We start from the raw sequence: 20752 nt of genomic DNA, 5'->3' as shown, positions 1-20752 counted from the left end.
GGAGGATGCGGGATAATGGGAATGTCTGAACTCTCTCTGCTGAGGTAAAAAATACTGGTTGAATTCTTCCCAGAGCACTGTGTGAGTAACAAAAAGCCATGGAAGGGGTTTTAATCTCACCTGGAACATCCATGTTTGTTCCTGATGAATTTAATGGTGGAAGTAGTGGCTCTTTGACTGCCATGAGTGGATGTGTTCGGTTCTCTTTAGCCCCTTGCCACAAGCTGGGTCTTGTACTGGCTGTTAACTCCCACTGTTATCCATTCTTCACATCCTGCACTATGAGGACAGCCATGGCCTGGGATAATTCAACATTCTCTTTCCTTAATAGAGCAAGAGGTCAGGAATGGATGAGTAATGCAGAAACTTACCCCTTTGGTGCAATTTGAAAGATTCTCCTTCTCCTAGTAAATCCCTGTGATTCCAGATGCTTTTTTTTTTTCCCATGCAGCTTTCCCTTGTCTTTCTGTAGCTGTGTAGAAGAGCTGAAATGGGGAATTGTCTCAGGTGGATGCAGCTTCACACAACTGTCTGGCACATTGGCATCCATCAGCCCATCAGAAACAGGCACAGGAGTGTGCCAGGCAGAGCTCAGCAAGTGTGAGTCTCTTCTCCTGATGGAAGACAGAGTAGCATGAGGCATGAAGATAGCCCTCATTGCTGAGCATGAGCAGGGGAAGCAGGTCTCTGGCTGGCCAGTGGGAGCCCAGCCCTGCTAAAACTGAGACTGGGCTCACTCACCTTTCACCCTTCCTGCCCCATCATCCTCTTGGCATGTCCAGCCTGATAATAAATTCAGGGACGTTAAGTAAAACAGCTGTGGATTTGCAAAGAAGCTGAATTCAGGTGTTTTCCCGGAAAAGCACTGCCCATGGAGAAATCTGGTTTGCAAGCTCACTGCTTGGAGGGATGGAGACATTGGGTTTGCACCACCATCTCCAGGCACCCCTTGGGAAGCCCAGTATCCCACCCTGAAATCCTTTCCGATCTGGGACATGAAAATAAGTGAAACCTGTTTAGTTGTTACAGGCAGGATTTAATCACCTTAAATTATTCTAAGTGGATGGGGAGGCATCCTGTGATCTCCAAGCCAAGCAGGTCACCTTTAATTTCCTTTTCCTTCCATCAGTAATGCTGGTGGATGGGTGTTTGATTTATTAAGCGCTGAATAACAGGGCTTTGGTGTGTATTGCTGTCAGAGAGATAAATAGGCCCCTTTGAAGGCAAGTTTCAGGGAGGTGGCCGTGGCTTTTGGAATATACATATCCATAAAGCAACGCAGGCCGCCCCCTCGCTGGACATCCGCGATCTCTCAGGCTGCGCACGGCTCTCCCCATCCGCCCTGGGCCTGTAACGTGCTCAGAGTGATGATCCCCACCGTGCCCTGCTGGGAGGATGATTAATGCTTGCAAAGTGCTTTGAGAACATCAGATTAGTAGGACAGAGCCTCATTATTATATTAGCAACCACCGGATCCTTGGCCTTTTTCACTCTCAGTGCACTTAGAGCCGCATCTAAAAGCCAAATGCTGTTTACTAGCAAACCTCTCTGCGTTTGGGTGCTTTGGGGAGAGCTTTTTGTGTTGTTCACAGGTTTATTTTTAATGATGCACCTGTGGTCCAGACTTCTCCAGGGTCCCCACAAACCACTACCCTGCTTTTCGGGCAAACACTGTGAAGATTAAAAATAAAGACCACTGGGTACTCACTGTTATAACTATAGAAACCAAATATTAGCTTCAACTATAAAAGGCAGGAGTGTTTATGAGTACGAGGCAAAAAGGCATTTCCAGCCGAACTGGAATGTATTTTAGTTCTGCAGACTATTTTTAGACAGGCAGCCACTCTAAATTTGAATCTTCCCTTCCGTAAGCAATTTTTTTGTGCCTACTGGGATATATCCTCGTCTGGGGTTTAGCAACGTCACTCCAGGGTGTCCAAACAGTTTCGAGTCACCTTATGAGACATGAGACGTGGTGACTTGTTTTGGGGGTTTCTCTGGCAGTTCTGTGAGGCCACAGAAGTTAGCTTGAAAGATGAATAAGTATTTCCTTTGACTATAAATTGAATATTTTGATTTGGAGCGATTGTTTTAACCCTTCCAGTGTGAAAGTCAGTTTGACTTTAAACGGAAAAATCCAAATATAGTTATGAAATGCCAAATATAGTTATAAAATTATTTGTTTCAGGAGCTTGGAAGGGAAATTCAAGGATGTTTTTGTCCAACAAAACCAAAAAATAATATTACACAGCTATCATGAATAAGCAAAACATTTCTTGCCATGTCTGTCCTAAGACTTCAGCTAAAAATCAGCCCTTATCCCTGTGCTTTAGATTTGAAACTGCTAGAGATGGAAGAGAAAAACAGGGTGTAGATGGGGAAGTGTGCTCGTTGAACAACCTGAAGACCTGCTGGAAATGGGGCTGTGTGGTGTTAGATACCACGTGCCCTTGCCTTGGTGAGCACCAGCATCCAAGAACCTTCTCATTGTTGGCATCCTCGGGTATAAAACCTGACATAAGGCCTGTTTGTGCTTCTCTGAGCCCCATCATGACCCAACAGGTGCTACCGAGACCTGAGAGCAGCTGTAAGGTCAGGGAGCTTCAGTAAATTTACATGGAGAGACCCCAGCCCCAGTTAGAAATGATGGTGAGTGAGTGCCTACATTCCTGCTCAGCCTACTCTGTAAAACTCCCTCAGTGATTTCTCTCTTATCCTTGGTGTTTACACCCTTCAAATATTTGCAGACAGTTGAGTTGCCAAGCCCCTGCTAAGCTGCCGTTAAGCCAAGCTAAACACATGAGCTCAGAAAGTCAGTCTCTCTGGCTCCATGATAATAGTTTGCTTTGTTCTTCTCTGAATTTCCTGCAGTTTATTGATACTTTCCTGGGATCCTGGCACCTGAACCTGATGGTGATACAGGAGGTGCCATCCTAGAAGAAATCCAAGTGATGGATAGGAAACCCAGGTGCCTGTGGCATGCGAAGCCAGAAGGAGAGCTGGGTTTCATAGGGTCTAGGTGCTTCCTGATCTTGTTTGACTGAGTGCAGACAGGAGGTGGCCCCAAGGCCCCTTGGCTGAACCCAGGGACCAGCTAATCAAGGCCAGCTGTTAACCCAGCTCCACCCTGTTCACTACTAATACAGGACCAATCTTTGTGGAGCTCAGTGGGTGCCTGTCTTCATGGTCCTCCCTTGTGCTCATCCCTCTTGTCTTCTCCTTAGTGAAGTTATCTGAAACTGAGCTTTGCCAGACTCAAACCCCTCTGAAGACCTGCAGCATCAAGGGGATCTGCAGAGCTTGTCTCCCAGCTCACCTGTGTGGGTGGGGGCTGCTTTCTCCCATAGGAAAAACCCCTGTTAAATGTTATCTCTAGACATAATCAAATGGTCTTGCTGGCAGATCTTCCAAGTCTCCATTCTTCCATACTCCTGCTGTTATAATCTCTCACTTGATTTTGCTGTCTGTAGCAAGGAGACATTTTTGGCTTGGTGTTGAACTTTCTTCTGCATCCTGGGATGCTAAGAATGGCTCTGAGGAGTGCTTGGGCTACACATGGAGCCCACCCTTGCTGTGAAGGACAGCTGTTCTCCAGTGTTTTCTCAGGGTGGAGAACCCAGCAGGGTCTTCATTGCTCATCCTTGCTGGTGGGAGGGTGAGGAGGCCATGTGTAGACAGGTCAGGGATCCATCGTGGGCTTCACTCCTGTTTACACAGCTGCAGAAACCACTTGAGCTCACAAAGGGCATCCACAGAGGCAACACAAACCATGTGCAGCAGGGCTGCTGCAGCTTGGTGGGGCAGCATCAGGCTGGACTGGGAATGCAGGGATGCACAGGGTGTCCAGGAAGTTCACAGCAAATGCAAAGCATGGGATCCCCTGCACATCAGGAGGTGATGTAATAAGGAGTGCCTTCCCTCAGACTCTTGCAGAGCACAGGGAATATCCTTGGAAAAACATATCCTTGGAAACACCCAGCCAGGGATCTGAGGTATCAGGTACTGGTGTAGACTCCCCATCTTTCTTTCCCAAACCCAACAACCTATGCAGGTTGGGGCAGAAAACCCAGGTACTCCATGCATTCTCTAGCACAGCCAGAGAAGTGCCATATTTTATTAATGTTGCTTTATTGAAGATGAAATGCTTCCAAAGGAGTTTGTAAATGGGGGCCTGTGCAGGAACACGGTGCCTGTTTCATCAGCTGTAGGTGCAGTCCCTGATCATGGCATGCGTGGATGCCCGTGCCCACACCCTGGTGCCCTGCTCACTGCTGTGAGCCAGAGATAACTGCACTGAAATATGGAGGGTTGTGCTGGTGGGGTAGACACGCCATGTGTGTCGGATAAGCAGAAAAATTTGAATTGAGCAATGCTAGGATGGAGGTGCAGCACCCTAAAACAGAGGTTAAAGCATATTTCAACTTCATTGTGCATGGACTTGAGCCACCAGAGCAGCAAGCTCAGTCTGCTCTGCCAAAGAATTTGGTGACAAAGGCTCACAGTGAGAACTGGACCTGTTTTTCCCTGGCAGTCCATGCAAGACAGTTCTTACAGCTTCTGAGCAAATCACTCAGAGAGACTCCATGCTCCCTTTGGAAAGTATTTGTGGCATTCCATGACCCCAGATTGCTTGAGGGACACCTCTGAAGGCCGCACTTGGCTCAGCAGGTCAGGTCCTTCATGAAGGTTGGCCACAAAGAACATTTTCTTCTGGCCTGCCTGGTCCAGACACGGTGTTCCTGTTCCAGGATGGATCCCAGATGTGTGTTAGCATTAGAAATACATCTCAAATCCCAGCTGCCAAGTCCTCCCACCCCCATCCAGTCCATCGTCTAGAGAGATGATTAACACATCCTGCAATAAAACTCATCAGTTACTGCTCTTTCCACCCCTCTTTGCTGCAGGTTCAGGTTTCCACATGCTGTTTTCTACCTCTTGGTTTGCAGAACTGGTGCAGGGAGAAAAATTACTCCTCAGCCATCATATAACTGCACTTTCCACCCCCAAAGTATTTTTGCAGATGCCAGTTCAGTCATTGTTTTGTAACTTCCTTCTGTGTCTGAGTCTTTATTTGATGCTTGGAAAAAGATGGCCCAACAGGGTATAAAACCCCATTTCTCCAGGGGTTTTTGACAGATTAATGGCAATTGCAGAATCGGATCTTGCAAATTCCTACCTCCCAAACTTGTGTTCAGCCTTCTCCTGTAATTTATTCTGTGCACTCCCATTCTGTGTACTTCTGCTCATCTAACACCCAGGATATGTTATGAGCTTTATGAAAGTAAGAATAAGCAGGGGTTAATGTGTTCCATGTGTATCTCCAAGGTCCTTCTTCCAAGTAATTTCTTTAGGGATGAAATTTCAGATACTTTTTAGGTGTCCTCATGAACCTTTCTTTGCTTCCTCTCTTAGTATCAAAGTTATTTGGCAGTCGCTTTGCTTGAGATAAAGAGCATCACATGAGATGAGCCACAGAAAAGCATTTGAGCTTTAATATACTCCCTAGCAGGAATCTGGTGTGATGGTCAGGGCAATGAGCAGGGCACAGGATGGAGCTCTTAATCCCTCCAGGTTTGAAGGCACCTTGTGGTGTCTTTTTGTCATCGCTGCACTTTGCAGGTGCTTTGTCAGTGATGAAAGCAAATGGAGCTTTTGTGTCCTCTCTAATAACCTGAGAGTCCTGTGGAGTCTGAGCACTTTGCAGGCCGCCTTTCTGCGAGGAGAGCAGCTTTATCTTTATGACACTAATGGAAAAACAAGACCTAATTACAGCTAATCCTGCTCGTTTCACTTACGGGGCTACTTTTGGTGCTGAGTGGTGTTTGCGCTGTCAGTGTGGCTTTTGCTCAGCAGTGCCCTGCTCCTCCACATCCCATACGAGTTACTTTGAATCAGGGATTTCTGTGGAGCAAATCTAGTGATTCTCATGCTAGAGAAACACAGGAGCAGGTAAGAGGAGAGTCTGGGTGTAGGTCTGGACACCTTTGACTAGAGGATGGCCAGGATGCACCTTTGCTGCCTCATGAGCAAATCCCACCACGTGTGGATGGGTTCATCCACCACCCTTCGTCGTGTTTTCCATTTAGGTTGTTAGAAGGAGGCAACATGGGGAGAAATCAAGGTTTCCTTCCCGAACCCATAGATTCAGGGAGGGATGAGCACTGCCTAGGAAGCGGGACCGGGAAGTCTTGTTTCTCTGGCTGTGTCCATTTGGCATAAAGGCTGAATGTTTCCTTTGTGGTTTGGTCTGTGAAGGCTTGTGTCTAGCCCTTTGCTCTCGTGCCAGGGAGTCCCAGCACTTCCATCCTGGAGCTGTCTCACTGAGACAAAGGACATCAGTCTGCACACAACTTCCCCAGCTCTCCCTTTTGCCCTTCTGACCATTTTGTGTTGGAGTGGAGCATGTTTAAGTGGGTCAACAAAGAGGTCGTTTTTCCCAGTGCAAAGTACCCTAATAAATTAACCAGTGAGAATTTTAATAATACATGAAAGGAGAGAGGTTTGCTGCTTTTGGAAAGGCTTTTCAGCTATTGATGGGGTCAACAGCTAGGTCAGTGGCCGTTGGGATTCCAGTGGAGGGAGAGGTGGTGGGCATCATCCTCCTCCAATGACCATATCTGTGCCGAGGGACAAAACAGAGCTACTCCTGTTTCACTACAGTGATACAAGTGTTTATATTGGTTTTTGAGCACACATTAGCAGGCAGATGGAGAAACTGCTATGAAGTGCTGGTAATGTGGAATTAGTACCCACCCTGCTGTCCACTCCTTTGAAGCCTGAGGCACAAGGGCATCAAGCTGGGCTTCCAGCTGGGTTTTCAAAATGAGCAGAGTTGTGTGATCAGCCAGGGGAAACCTCAGTTGTCTGGCTACAGCCATTTTTAATGGAATCATTTCAATTTAAGGAGAAAAGGCTAATCCATAGAAGCCTGGTAGATCCTCGGCTGTTTTTCAGCACCTCAGCTGATTTACTTCCCTTTGGCTGCCTTGATTTTAAAGAAGTCATTAAATAAGGCAATATGTCACCATGATCCGAGGTTATTTTTGTGCCCTGTCCAGCCAGATGTGTGACCATTCTTCAGGTCAGAGTCAGAATATTTAATGTTCTCAACTGTACTGTTGGTCATTCTGGAATCAGGAATGACCAGAAACCCTGTAGCATCCCAAATATACAATTGCAAGGCCTTCTATAGGCTCTAATTTGTAGAAGACAATAGTGATGTGACCGTTCATTAGGAGTAGGTTGTCTTTGAATGGGCCAACTCCTCGTCCATTTGATCTTCTCATCATGTTGACTAAACCATGCTACTGTTTATCAAGTGACCTATTATGCACTTGAGTTCCCAGAGCCAAATAGAGTATATGAGCTCAGGAATATCTTCCCTGGGCTTTGTTTGCTGGCAAAAGGCAAAGGCTGGGGCAGACACGTGGTTAATCAGGTGAGAGACTCTGCCAATGCCCAGTCAACTGCTCTTGCAGCACCCATTAAACCTTGGTCGTGTGCCTTGAGGTGCTGCTGCCTTTTGGGGAAGGTCTTTCCTCCTGAAAGGGAGCCAAGGGCTTTCCTTGCTCTTCCAGATTCTTTGTGGATGGTCTCTGGAGACTGCCTCTGTTAAAGCCTTCTGCTGCAACCAAAACTCTCAATGGCCATCTTCCCTTGGTTTTCGTAAGAGTTCCCATCACTGAAGGGCTGTGGATAGGTTTGAAAACCTGGTACTTGAGGAAAAGATGAGCAGAGCAGTATGAAAAGCACATGGAGGTCCAGGAAGCAGTGGTCTTCTCACTTTTCCACCAAAGCATGGCAAAAGAAGACAGCAGCTTTCCAGATATGGGGAGAAACAGATGAGATTAATCCTGACTGAGGGAGTTACTTCCAATCCAGGAGGCAAAAGAAACGTTCAGAAGGGACTCCCTAGGCAGCAATAGGTTGATGCCCAGAATCAATCCTGGGCCAAGTGCTGGAGCCCACAGGTCTGCCAGTGTCAGGCGAGCTGTCAGGAAATGAGGGCTTAGTCCATACAGCCCCAAGCACCTGGCAAGTGAGTTAGAACCTGGCAGATCCCAGGAAGATGTCACCCACAAATGGGGCTCTTCTTCGTGCTGTTTTTCAGGGATTAATACAAGTCTTAGCATTTCCCTAAGTGAAGCAGATCTAATGGCTCCTGTGGGGAGAAGCTGCCAGTGGCACAAAGGGTAATGAAACGGTAAATGTTGAAGACAAATTCATCAGACAGGGTAGTCTGGATCACTTGGCAAGCAGAGCACATTTGAAAAAAATATGTTAGAGGACAGCCCAATGCAAAATTGAACATCAAAGGAGAAAAAATAAGATTGTTCCTACAGAAAGGGGCAGTGAATCACCAAATGCAGGTTTTTCTGGGTTTGGTAGAAAGAAACTGTGAAATGTGAGTTGAGGCTGTGGCAGAAACAGCTACAGTGACCTTTGATGTCTAAATGAAGGGGTAGGAGGTGCATTTATTTTTTCTTACATGCAGCAACAGCAACATGTGTTGGAGTAGCTGGCTGCTAATGTTGATGCTGAAGAGGAAGAAAGGAAACATGGCAGTATTGCAGAAATGGTGTTTAGCACAGAAATTCATAGACTGGTGGCTGGTTCGTTTCCTGGAAGGGATGAGGGGTTGGGATAGCCAGGTGTTTGTGATACTTTCTCTCTATGAACATGCTAAGAGAGCTCCAGTCTAGTGGAAAAGGGCATCATGAGAGCCCCTTGCAAGATGTCAAACCCACAAAGTGACAGATTGGAAGCAACCCCCTGCTTGTTGTTTTCTTTCTGGAAGTGGTGGCTAAACATGTGGACAAATGAACGGTTAATGGGGTCCATATGGGCATAAGTGTGGATTTAATTAAAAGCCTGTGATATCAAAGAAATCAGTTTACAGTCAAAATAATTCAGGTTGGAAGGGACCTTAGGAGTCCTGAACTGCCTGAATCTGTGTTTCTCACACATATGGGGGAACTTGGAGAACATTTCCTTTTGTAGGCACCGGGTTGTAGAGCTGGAAATGTTGTGAGAACTCAACACAGACCCCAACCAAGTGTTGTCACTGACAGATGTTTTGGTTATTGGGCACATCTGGAAAGATGTACCTCACTGTAGCAGGCTTGAAACCAGCAATCTGCATATTTCAGCTGGTCACCTTCAACCAGCTGTGCAACAGGTAAGATCTGGACCCTTGCATGGTGCAGATTTAGAGCTGTCCCCATGTGTACCCTGAATTATCCCCCACTGCCCTCCAACCCATTACCCCAACTGCCTGAGCAAGGTGCCTGTCAGCAGGGCAGTGGGCAGGGCTGTGAGGGACAGCCTTGGGGAGTGTCTGTGTGTGTGTGTGCTTTCTGTGAGTGTCTCCTGGAAACCAGTGAAGCTCCCAGCAGGTTTCAGAGGAGATAATTAAGTCTCCATGAGTTTCATCCAAAAGGGTGAGCTGTAAGAGGAGAGAAATCATTTTTACCTAAGGAAAGGCATTCACATGAGCTTACAATGTTATGAAGCACCAGGGAATCCACTCATTGGAGTTTGCTTTCAAGCACCAGGAATGAACCTGAGGCCCTAAAATCAACTAAACCATGAGAATCCAGCTGATAGGTGACTGCCATTGATGCTGATCTCTGCAGAGCTGTCTTTCTCATAGCAGCTTTTGGCTCTATTTCTCATTTTTGCCCACATTTAATGTGTTTGGCTTCACAGCCTCCTGCCTCTCTGTCTTGCCAAAGTGGGAACACCCACGTTTCCCGGAGCAAAGCAAGGGCACCATGTGAAGCAATGAAGGCTGAGCTCTGCCATGAGGGTTGGTGTGAACAGTGTTGCCTCCCTTGCCCCTTCCAAGCCTGGCACATTTGAACATCCGTAGAGGGTCACTCCCAAATCCTTTCAATGTGGAATGTTGCACAGTGGTCAGTGAGCCAGCATCTAGGCTGGCAAGACTCCCTCCTCCTCTTCCTCCTCATAGTATTTTCCCTGTTGTTAACAGTTTTCATTGCAGACATCCATCATCACACATGGTGGCACTTGGTGACCTTGGGGGGATTTTGTTTCTGTGACCTTGTTCAGTCTCCAGCTGGGGCCAGCTAAACTTGAATCCTCCTGAGCACCCTTCAGCAAGGTCATTACTGTGCTGCCCAAAGGGAAGTCTCCTTTTGTGTGCCCCAAGCCTGGCTCCTGTTGCTTTCCTATGATATCCTGTCATTCTTGTCTTGGGTGAGAGGGAGTAGGTCATCTCCATCACCCTCTCCCTGCCACTGGGGATTTCCTCAGCATCTCTCCTGTGCTGACAGTTTTCCAAACCTGTCTCACTAGTTCCTTGCAGAGACGCCATTACAGCCCTTTGGTCTTCCTTGTTACCCCCTTTGTGCCAGCAGCTGTGATGTTGGCCCTGCCACCCAGACAGCTACCATGAGGAGGTGAAAAGGGTTGTCTAGCAGACTGTGAGTTCAATATGAACCAAATCAGGCTAATTTCTCCTGTTGCAGAGGTTAGCTGAGCTGGAAGTAGTTACAGATGATGAGACAGCTCATTAAAGTGGCTGAAAATTAACAAGCCTCAGAGCTTTTCTAAAATTAGAAATCATCCCTGGAAAGGCAAGCCTATCCCAAATATCCTGCTGCAAGCCAGACTCCTTCAGATGACAGGAAAAACATCCTCACACTTTACTATCAGCTTCACCCCCATGATAGCTCCAGCTCATCCTATCAAACCAAATTGGGTGGTGGTTTTTGCTGTGCAGAGAGCCTGTTAAGCTCAGAACAGTCTCAGTATCACCTTGTAAGGCACTTATTCTGCAGCCTTTAAGCAAAGGAAGTGGCATGCCAAGGGAAGGGGAAGGGATCCTGACACACCTCTCATTCCTGATATCCAATTCTAAGTCCATCTGTATTTCCATCCGCCTTCACCTGGGAGATTGAGGGCAGAGCAGTTTTAATTACAGGATTCACTGCTAGACCTGACATGGCTGTATATCTCCAGCTGATTAAAACTGAATCTCAAATTGTTTTTTTCAGATTCTTTTCTCTGTTGAAAAGCACTGCTTTAATTCAGGCTTGCTTTGAAACACAAGCAGTGTTCAGAGCTTGAAAAGCGTTCACTGATAGGGAATAGACAGCAGCCCCTTCCCTGTCTCCCTCTGGGTCTCAGGGACGCTCATGGGTGTGGGACAAAAACAGCCCCAAAATGCGATGCCCTGCCTGGAAATTTTCTCTCAGCCAAGCCCTGGTGAAAGTAAACCTTGTCCTCTCTTGAGCATCTTCCTGGGTGTCACAGAGGGCTGGCAGGAGGTGACACTGGGTGGGAGAGCAGCCACAACCTCCAGGAGAAGGCAGAGGGGACACGTGCAGTGCTGTTTTGTCTCATGGTGCCCTGTCCTGGAGTGACTGTCACTGGGCACTCATGGGGTGACTCCTCTGTGCAATGAGATTTTCATGAGCAGAGGCTGGTGTACATTTGCCAAAGAAGCCTGGGGCAGGAGCTGTGGCTCCTGCCAGCACAGAATGGGTGCTTTTGGAGCAGATCCCTGTTCACAGAATCTTAGGATGGTTTGGGTTGGAAGGGATCTTAAAGACCATCTAGCTCCAACCCCTCTGCCACAGGCGACCTTCACTAGACCAGGTTGCTCAGAGCCCCATCCAGCCTGACCTGGAACACTTCCAGGGATGGGGCATGCACAGCTTCCCTGGGCAATCAGGGTCGGAATTCAAGGTAGCCCAAAGCTAGGGCTGAGGGAAGGGAAATTGCTGACAGTGCTGTGGAATTTATTTTGCTCTTGCAGCGGCCAGAAAGCTAGAGAAACTCAGTTATCAAAATGCTTTGCTCCAAGTCATTTGTTCATGCTGCGTTCCCATGTCCAGCCCTACTTGTGTAATGGCCGGGAAGGTTCTTATCAGAGACTGATACCAGAGTCTCAGGAGGGAAAAAAAATCTCTGAGCAGTTTGCTTTTGCTTCCAGAAACCCAAACTTGAAAAAGCAAACTAAACTCTGCTCTTGCTCTTGGTGTGCTCGCATGGCACAGGCTGACTTGCTCTGGTGGGTTGGTCAGCCCTTGAGCACAGGGCTGAGTGCAGCCAGTGGTGTTAGCTGGCTTTGGCAAATAGACCTGGAGAGCAGCAGCCTTGATGTGCATCATGTAAAATATGTATGGCTGTAGTATCACAATGTGTATGGCAAGTGAAATATCACATCACAGGCTGCTGGAACATCCTGTTTTGTTGTTGCAGCCCTGTGTCCTGTCAGCCTTCCAAGAGGCCACAAGGTACAAGCCTGGGTGTCCTGTAGATCTCCAGGGAGCCACTGGCTCTGTCTATCCCACACCCACTCACCTGCCTGCACCTCCTCTGGCTGCTGCTCCAGTGCCCCACAAAGGATTTGCCACAGCAGGGTGGTGGGAGAGATTCCAGCAAGGAATAACAGAGTGGAGTACAGAACAGGGCTGAATAGCAGGAAATAATTCCAGATAACAAAATCCATGCGCAGCAGCAGGAATGCACTGGAGGCTCTGCACATGGACCATTTGCAGCCAGCCCCAGGGCAAGAGCTGGGCTCCAGGTTCTTCCTGTGAACCCCTTGCTTTCCTGGCACCTTCACACTTGTAAGGGCACTGCTGTCCAGCTTTCAGCAGAAGGAATTATTCAGAAAAGGGGGACTAATTGCTTTAGTCAATGAGAGTTGAAAAATGCCAGTGCTGCCCATTCCCATGCTAAATGCTGGGTGGATGTGGAATGGATGGCTACACTGGTCCTGCAACAGGACTCAGAGTCTGAGTGGCCTCATCAGGTCTCCATATGACACTCTTCACTGTGAGTGGACCTGATTATGGAAGAGTAATTTAGATTTGGCGGCAATTAAGGTCAGAAAAGACCTTTGGAGGTCTCTGAACCAGCTCCCACTCAAGACAGGTCTAGCTTGAAGTTAGGGCCAAGAATGGAGGTAAATCATGTTACTCCTGGTCTTGTCCAGGCAGGTTCTGGCCATCTCCAAAGATGGACATCACCCACCCCATCTGGGTTTTTTGTTATTCTGCCCCTCGTTGTGGAGCCTTTTCCTTACATCTAATGAGACTTTTCCATTGTGTCTTATGCTATCCCCATGCTTCTCCACTAGAGCTGGGTCCATCCTTTCTACACCATCCAGACAGGAGCACTCCTGGACCTCCCAGGGTTTCCTGTGTCCTACATTCTCAGACAGTCACAGCTTGTCTGGTGGTGTAAGTACAGCCTCACTATTTGGTATTTTGTTTTTCCATCCCATCCTTAATCAGGCACTCCAGCATCCCATCAGAAATGCTGTCAGTGCCCTCACGTCCCAGAGAGAAATCTTTATTTTCCTAAGATTGACCATGCAGCACAAAGCTACTGAAATCTTTCCAACCAGAGAACTCCCCTAAAATAAATATGAAGGGAAATGTTTTCCACATTGTGTCACTGCTGTGTTGCTTGTGCCGTTCGCAGCAGGCAGAGGTGGGGAGCAGATCCTCCAGCCCACCCCAGTGTACCTGTAGCTCCAAGCCATCCCTCACCCTTCCTTCCCTGGTAGCAAACATCTCTGATGGCAGGAGCTGTTTATGAAGCTTATGGTTTTTTAAATGATCTTACAAATAAAGAGGCTGTGTTTGTGCCTCTGCTGAGAAACCCCCTCTCTCACCCAGCATGAGTGATGCTCTCCTGCTGCCTCTGCAGCCCTTGGGTGGATGTCACATGTAGTGATTCCACATGTGCTCTGAAGCCTAATTACACCTCCAGGAGTGGGGAAAAAAAAATCCGGGGAGGGAAGGTCAGTTTGACAGCCTGAGATATGCACTGGGTTGAGGTTTTCTTTATTTTGCATCTCCTTCCCTCTGTTCCTGAGCAAGGAGGGGGCTCTTTGTGCCCCAGCAAGGTTTCCCGTGCCCCCGCAGGCTCTCGCAGCTGCAGCGTGGTGTTATTAGCGCTGCCAATCACGGCTCCCGGAGCGGGGCTGGTAATGAGCCCACCCCGAGTTCCCTGATCAGCAGGGAACAGCCTCCATCCCTCTGCAGGGTGCGAGGGCAGCGCTGGGAGCTGCCTGTTCCCAACACCACATGGAAGGGTGAGCCGGCAGTGGGCAAGGAGAGCCACGGGGGATCTGGAAGGGCAGGAGTGGGGCTCAGAGAGCTCTGTTTGCCCTGGGAATTGGGGCTGTGTGAGGGCAATCAGTGAGCATAATCACCTGCATAAACAGAGGGGGCTTTCTTGCTGCTTACAAATCTACTTCCAAGCCACATTTCCTTTGAGTTAACACTTACACAAGGTGTTCTTGCATGAATAATAAAACCAGCATCCTCCTGTCCATCAGACGAGATAAAAAGCCCCTAGGGACACAGAGGAAGACAACATTATTATACAGGTCACCAGTAGGTTATTCTGCAATCCTCCTCTATGGGGCTTCGCTGGCTGATACTGGTAGCACCAGGCACAACAGGGGACCCTCTTCCTGCTGCAGGGCTGTGGGGAGGGATGGGCAGCACAGGATCTGCCCCAGTGCTGGGTTACAGAGCCCAACAGCTGTCATTCTTGCAGATGGCAAAACCAGCACACCACTGAAGGGCCCAAGCCACCAGGCACATGCTCTCGGCACACCCCCCATATCTCCATTCCCCTTTCCCAGGGGTGATCTTGCCAGGATGGCTAAAGTGGTGGCAGTTTGGAGGGGACACAATGGATGGGGAAAAACAGTGAGACCTTTCCAGGTGTTGTGTTTTTTCTCATGTGCTCCCAAAGTGTGAACTCCTCTCTGCCACACCAGATGTGAATGGAGCCAGAGGGAGAATGTGCTCAATGAGGTGCAAGACTAATTTGCACTGCAGAGTGAAAACTGTGGGGCTGGGACAGAATTCTGGCTTTCTGTGGATATGATGGCACCTCCATTGGCAGCTGGTGGCCACAGCGGCAATGACAGGAGCCATCCTGCACCCAGGGCCTCTCTGGTTCTGGGCAAATCTGGGACACAAGCACCTGTGTGCCCTGCTGTGGGGTTTCCTGCTTGAATCACACAGTCTCCAGCTTCATCTTGGTGTGAGAAACTTGCCTGATGTCATGGCTAGGTCACTCATCCTGCCTGCCAGCTTGGATTAGATGCTGTGATTTGTGTCAGGTCAGATTTTGGAAGGTTTATTTCACACTGCTGGTGTGCAGTGCTGGTGGGCATGAAGTTGTTGTCAGGGGGAGAAGGAACATGGCAGAGAGATTTCCTGGGAAATACACAGGTAGTTCTTCTCTTCTCTTCTCTTCTCTTCTCTTCTCTTCTCTTCTCTTCTCTTCTCTTCTCTTCTCTTCTCTTCTCTTCTCTTTCTACATGTGCTGTAAGGGTGTGGTGGTAAAAATATTAGTGTTTCAGATTAGAGAGATGTGTCTCAGAAGTTGATCCTAATTGAAAGAACATCCTTTTCAACCCAAAGCTAACAGTCTCTGACTGTTTCAAGCTCCTCACTTCGAAGCTAAGATAATACTGGATGGGCCTCTCCTACAGGCCCCACCAAGAGCCATCTCTCCGTGTTGTCACTATTTGCTTCCTTCTCACAATTGTGGCACTTGGCAAGTTCCCCTGGAATGGATACCTGGCTTTACTGATATTTAAATTATTACTTTCCTCACCCCTTTTCTTTTTTTCTGAGGCAGGTTGTGGGCTGGATCTCTGTGTTCACTTTGCAGAGAACAGGGGAGCAGAGAGGCAGATGCTGTCTGAATGTCCCTCACTATAACCATAGTTAATAAAGCCTCTCTCTGGGCTGTTAGTCAAAACACTTGGATTATTAGGCTCTTGGAGGCTCCAGATTCTCTGAGCTCTCTACCCTGATGCCACCAGCTCTGTGACTGCATTGCACCATCAGGACAGCCATGGGGGACGTGAGGGACCTCACTCCTCGAGAAGTGGGATGGTATCTTCTGCCACACACGGTGATATCTCAGTTGCTCAAGAGCAGCCGCCTTGTTTGGTTTGGCTCTTATGGTTCCTCACCCAGCAGATGGAACAGGAAGGGTCCCAACCACTGCCTGAACATCCTTGCTAAGTGCCCTCAGCCAGTGAACCCACCAGCGCTGCCTCACCTCTGCCAACCCAGCTCCCCATAAAACAGCCAGCTCCAGGTAGCATCCAGCTGGAAAGAGCTCCGTTTTGTGAACTTTAACTTTGCTGCTGCAAAATTAAAGTGAGGTGGAAAAAATCTGAGCAGCAGCCACGGTTCTCAGTGCCCAGGGAGGATTCACATCGCAATAGGAGCATGGTGGGCACTTTTTCTTAACAAAGAAGTACTTGCCAAGTGTCAAAATATTTCTCAGTGACATTCAGGGCCTTTGGCAGCCGTAATTTAACCGTGAAGGAACCTGATGCCAGCAAAGGACCGCACAGCTGGAAATTTGTGCTGCAAAGCAGCGTTTTATGGCTGTTAAGCTGTTGGCCTCTCAGCGTTGTAAAGCTGTTAAACAAACACAGCCCTTGGCTCACAACACGTGTCAGGGAGGCACAGTGTTTTGGCAGGAGCAGACTGATGGCAACAGGGACTCCAGAAGAGCTGTGATGAGGTAGAAATAAGCAGAGGAGGAAAATTCAGGTGGAGGATGAGATGCCTGTGTGCCATCTCAGCCTCATGCTGGGAGAAGGTGGTCATGGAAAGAGTGTGTAGGTTCACATGTAGTTGCATCCTCCCTTGGTTTGGCATCAGATAAGATCGCCACACACGTTTGGATCCCATACATCTTACCACTGTCATAGCTGCTGGTCAGTAGACGCTTAAATCGCTCTCTTGCAGGAAGGTGATATCCTAGGGAAGCCTAAATGTAGAAGGTTTGGATGGTATTGGTAGCTTTGACTGGGGAAATAGGTGTCCCAGGAGGATGAGCCACATGCTGCATATAGTGACATGTTGAAGCAAGCTGCGTTGGTGCCAGCAGAGATGCCCCAAGAGCAGCCACAGCCTGGCAAACACAAGGTGAGCCCTGGTCCCAATAAAGGCACAGCAAATCCACAGGGAAGAAATAAAATACACTTGCTGAGCCCAGCACTCAAAAATTCAGAGAAAATGTCCACAAGAATAAGTAGATTTCTGTCTATTTCTTGACTGTTTACTTCCACTCTCTTCTAGCAATCATTGCTTATTCCTCTGGCTTGGAAGCTGATCCTAGGAGGCAGGAACAGCTGGTGCTGCTGCAGGGGAGTGTGGTGGGAGATGCCTCCAGCTGTGCTGCCTGCAGCCACCTGTCCAGGACAGACGTTCCTTAGGCTGCTGTCGTGAGCTCTTTTGCTGGGTCAGAAGCTGTATTGCAAGAACACCAGTGACTCCTTATCATCAGGAGGGCACCACACAGAGACGGACAGGGTGGTCTTCCCAAGCTTGTGGGACTCCTGCCCTGTCCAGTGCTCATACTCTCCAATGGTGCTCCACCTCCTGAAGCTTTCCAGGACATGTTGTGCCTGTAAGACCCATCCTTTTGCAGCCAGCCTATGTTAAAACTTACACAAAGCAACCAGACTGTGCGTGTTACACTGTTTTCTCTGCCAGATCCTGACTGTGTGGTACTTTTCATTGCTACTAGACAGGCCAAAGAGAACTGCAGGAGTTGTGGTTCTCACACTGGTGGTAAAAAGAGGGGTCGTGGTAGCATCATTCGTCTTGCTTGCAGCATCTCCTCCTGTTTTTTCCATGAAAACTCTAAATTCCGAAGTCTGGTTTCTGCACTTTGTGGGTTTTGTAATGCAATGTCTCAGCCATGAAGGGAGGCTGCAAGACTGGGCTCTAGATGGTTGGAAAGCAACAAGCTAAGCAGCAAGAACTGGTGCTGGATGTCTGCATTCAGGTGCTGGTTCCTGTGGTTGCACAACTCCATCTTCTTGCAGTCCCTTCACTGATGCATGCCCATGTCTTAGTCCTGCCAGGTGGCTGCAAAGAAATGACTCAGTGTTAACAGGAAGAAGCTAATGGGTCTTTTACCACCTAGAACTAGGAAAAAAATGTTCATAGGTTTGTTTCCCAGTGATTTGGGTGATCCATTTTGAGGAGATGGGCTAGTAAATTATTGCTGCTGCCTGATGAAATTGGTTTTTCCCTCCCTGATGGACACAGCTCCACTGTATCTATTTCGTCACTCAAAAGCAGCCATTTTGATGAGAAGTGGGTGAGATTAAGCCAAAATCTGCTAGCCTTGCACGTCCTCTTGCTAAGCAATTTGCTGCTTCACTGCCTTTGGAAGATTGCACTGAAGTTGCTTTCCTGGCACCAGGAGCCGTTTTGAGAATTAGTGCAAAACTAATTTGATTACAAATCTCAAAGACATCAACAAAAGCTATTTTTAAGCTTTTGAGAAGTATGGTCTGAATCAGACTGTTCAGGGAAAACACCACAGGAGCTTCTTACCATTATTTCAGTGATGAAATTCTCCAAAACTGTGGGATCCTGGTGCTGTTGGCTGGCTGAGATCTAGCACATGCCCGTCACCAATATGTAAAGCTTGTGCTCAGCACCTGGGCATTATCATGAGGGACCCAGCACACTGCTTGCCTCGGTGCCTCTCCTGGGTTACTGTAGGTGTTTGTTCTTCCTTCTGAGAAATATCGTGTGCTTCCTCATAACCAGACCTCTTATAATCATCAGAACTCCAAAGCTGGTTATATATAAAAATATAAATAAGGTAAATCTCATACAAAGCCCCACTGCCAGAGCCAGAGCAGGATGGTGGGGATCACATCTCCCTTGACATCCTCTGGAACAAAGTGAAGTCTGTGTCAGGTAATGCAGGAGCACTGGTCACAATTCACATCATGCTTATCCACATGCACCTCTCAAACCTTTGCTGACTTCAAAGACACCCTGAACAAGCTGTTTTAAGGACTTTGCTTAGAGGTAATCCTTCCCTTCCCTAGGCCATGGGAGCTGAGGCCTCTGCAAGGGAGCCTAGCTCTGCAAAGGGGGGCAGCTCGAGGTGGTCCCTCAACCCTGTTCATCCCTCCCACAGGTGCCACGATCCTCGCACAGAACACACCCCAAAGAAACACTCTGCTCACCTCATGGGATGGGGGGTTGCACCTGCACAATTTTCCCTGTAATTTCAGTTGTAGCCTTTAACACATTATACTTGTGGCTATTCCTCCTCCTGTGGGCTCCCAGATGTGTCTGGCGTGGGGAGGGCAGCAGGGCTGCAGCTCTCAGGGCCAGGGCTGATGGCTGACATTTGTTTTGCTGGTTTGCTTCAAGCTCCACAACCCCCTGAGTCCATTCTGCAGGTAGTTTGGCCAAGAGCTGCTGTCAGCAGTGCTTGGAAGAATCAATGATAACCTTTTCCTTTGCTAAGGAGTTGCCTACATGCCAAGGAGCAGAGGATGCTGAAAAACAAATGAAGCTGGGATTCTCCATGGGTCTCCCTGGCATTATTCGTGATATTTAAAAAAAAAACAAACCAGTTGTCCTTTGGTTTTATTAGTCTTTCTATTCTGGCATTTAAACAGAGATTGGCATGGTCAGTATCTGCTAGACACATCCTATGATGCTCCCAGGGATTTCTCTGAAGGTTAGGACACCCAGGGTGCTGCATCTGAAGTGCCTCATTTCCTCTGAGCTGCTGGAAGGCATTTTGGCAACACCCAGTAATGCCACTGCACAGATCACAGAGAGAAGGGCATTTGGGTCCTGGAAGCATGTCTGGGCTGTAGGGTAGGAGCAAGGTTCCTCTGAGCCTCAAGACTGGCACCTTTTGGGGTCATCTTATGCTATGATGCCATTTTGGTATTTAGTTTTCCTGGATTTCAGTATCGAACTGAAGAACTGAGCTGAGTCTATGCACCTCTTGCAGGTATGCCTGAGCAGCTTCCCAGAGCACCCCATGGTGGAGAAGTGTCGTGTCCCTCTGTGTCACCCTGTGCCTAGCAGTGGATTTTTGCTCTCACAGATGCAGCAGTGGCGTTCATGCTTCTTGTTGTCTTGGTTTCAGGCATGGAAGAAGCGCTGGTTCGTCCTGCGCAGCGGTCGGATGAGTGGCGACCCCGATGTCCTGGAGTACTACAAAAATGACCACTCCAAGAAACCTTTGCGTGTCATCAACCTCAATTTCTGCGAGCAAGTGGACGCAGGCCTCACCTTCAACAAGAAGGAGCTGCAAGACAGCTACATCTTCGACATCAAGACGAGCGACAGGACCTTCTACCTGGTGGCTGAGACCGAGGACGACATGAACAAATGGGTCCGCAGCATCTGCCAGATCTGTGGCTTCAACCAGTCCGAGGAGAACACAGGTACCATGAGAGACAGGTCCATTGTTACGAGCATCTTCTCTCCTGTCCTCCCAATGGGCGCCAGGCCTCTTTCAGATCAGACACGTAGGGGTGGGGTGCAGCCTGCCAAGGGTGGGGGGGCTGAAGTGGGAAATGGATGAATGTGTGGGAAACTTTCATGAGGCTTTCCTGCCTTTGACATCTAAAGAGCTGTCTTGGCTATTGTGAGAGCCAGTCATTTTTACCCTCCATAACTGTAGACTTTTCAGTCTCTTACAAGAAGTTGGTGGTGTTTGGGAACTTTTTTAGCTGCAGCCATTGTCCCTATCCATCACCAAAATCCCCTTGAGAGTGGTGGGAACCAGCAGTGAAAATCCCCTTTGTTCAGACATTTCAATCTCTTGATGGAATGGGGGGAGAAGCTTTACTGGAACCATTTTCCTCTCCACTGCAGTTTTCCCTGCTGGCAGGCCCTCATGTGGAGGACAGACATACTCTCTGCACCTGCATCCCCATCTCTTCCTGGAA

The 20752-nt window shown here is 48.3% G+C and overlaps 1 protein-coding gene across 2 annotated transcripts in view; it reads left to right on the top strand.

Annotated features, from left to right (window-relative positions):
• GAB2 (GRB2 associated binding protein 2) overlaps positions 1–20752 on the top strand; it is a 93994-nt gene that overhangs the window by 32697 nt on the left and 40545 nt on the right. For both annotated transcript variants that reach the window (XM_058799977.1, XM_058799976.1), the window contains exon 2: positions 19945–20245. In XM_058799977.1, coding sequence (XP_058655960.1) covers positions 19945–20245 — 301 coding nt within the window. The remainder of the gene's footprint in view (positions 1–19944; positions 20246–20752) is intronic.

The sequence above is a fragment of the Ammospiza caudacuta genome, chromosome 2, assembly GCF_027887145.1.
Source record: "Ammospiza caudacuta isolate bAmmCau1 chromosome 2, bAmmCau1.pri, whole genome shotgun sequence".
In the NCBI taxonomy this organism is placed as follows: Eukaryota; Metazoa; Chordata; class Aves; order Passeriformes; family Passerellidae; genus Ammospiza; species Ammospiza caudacuta.
The sequence above is the reverse complement of the archived record's forward strand: the minus strand, read 5'-3'. Positions and strand labels throughout refer to the sequence as shown.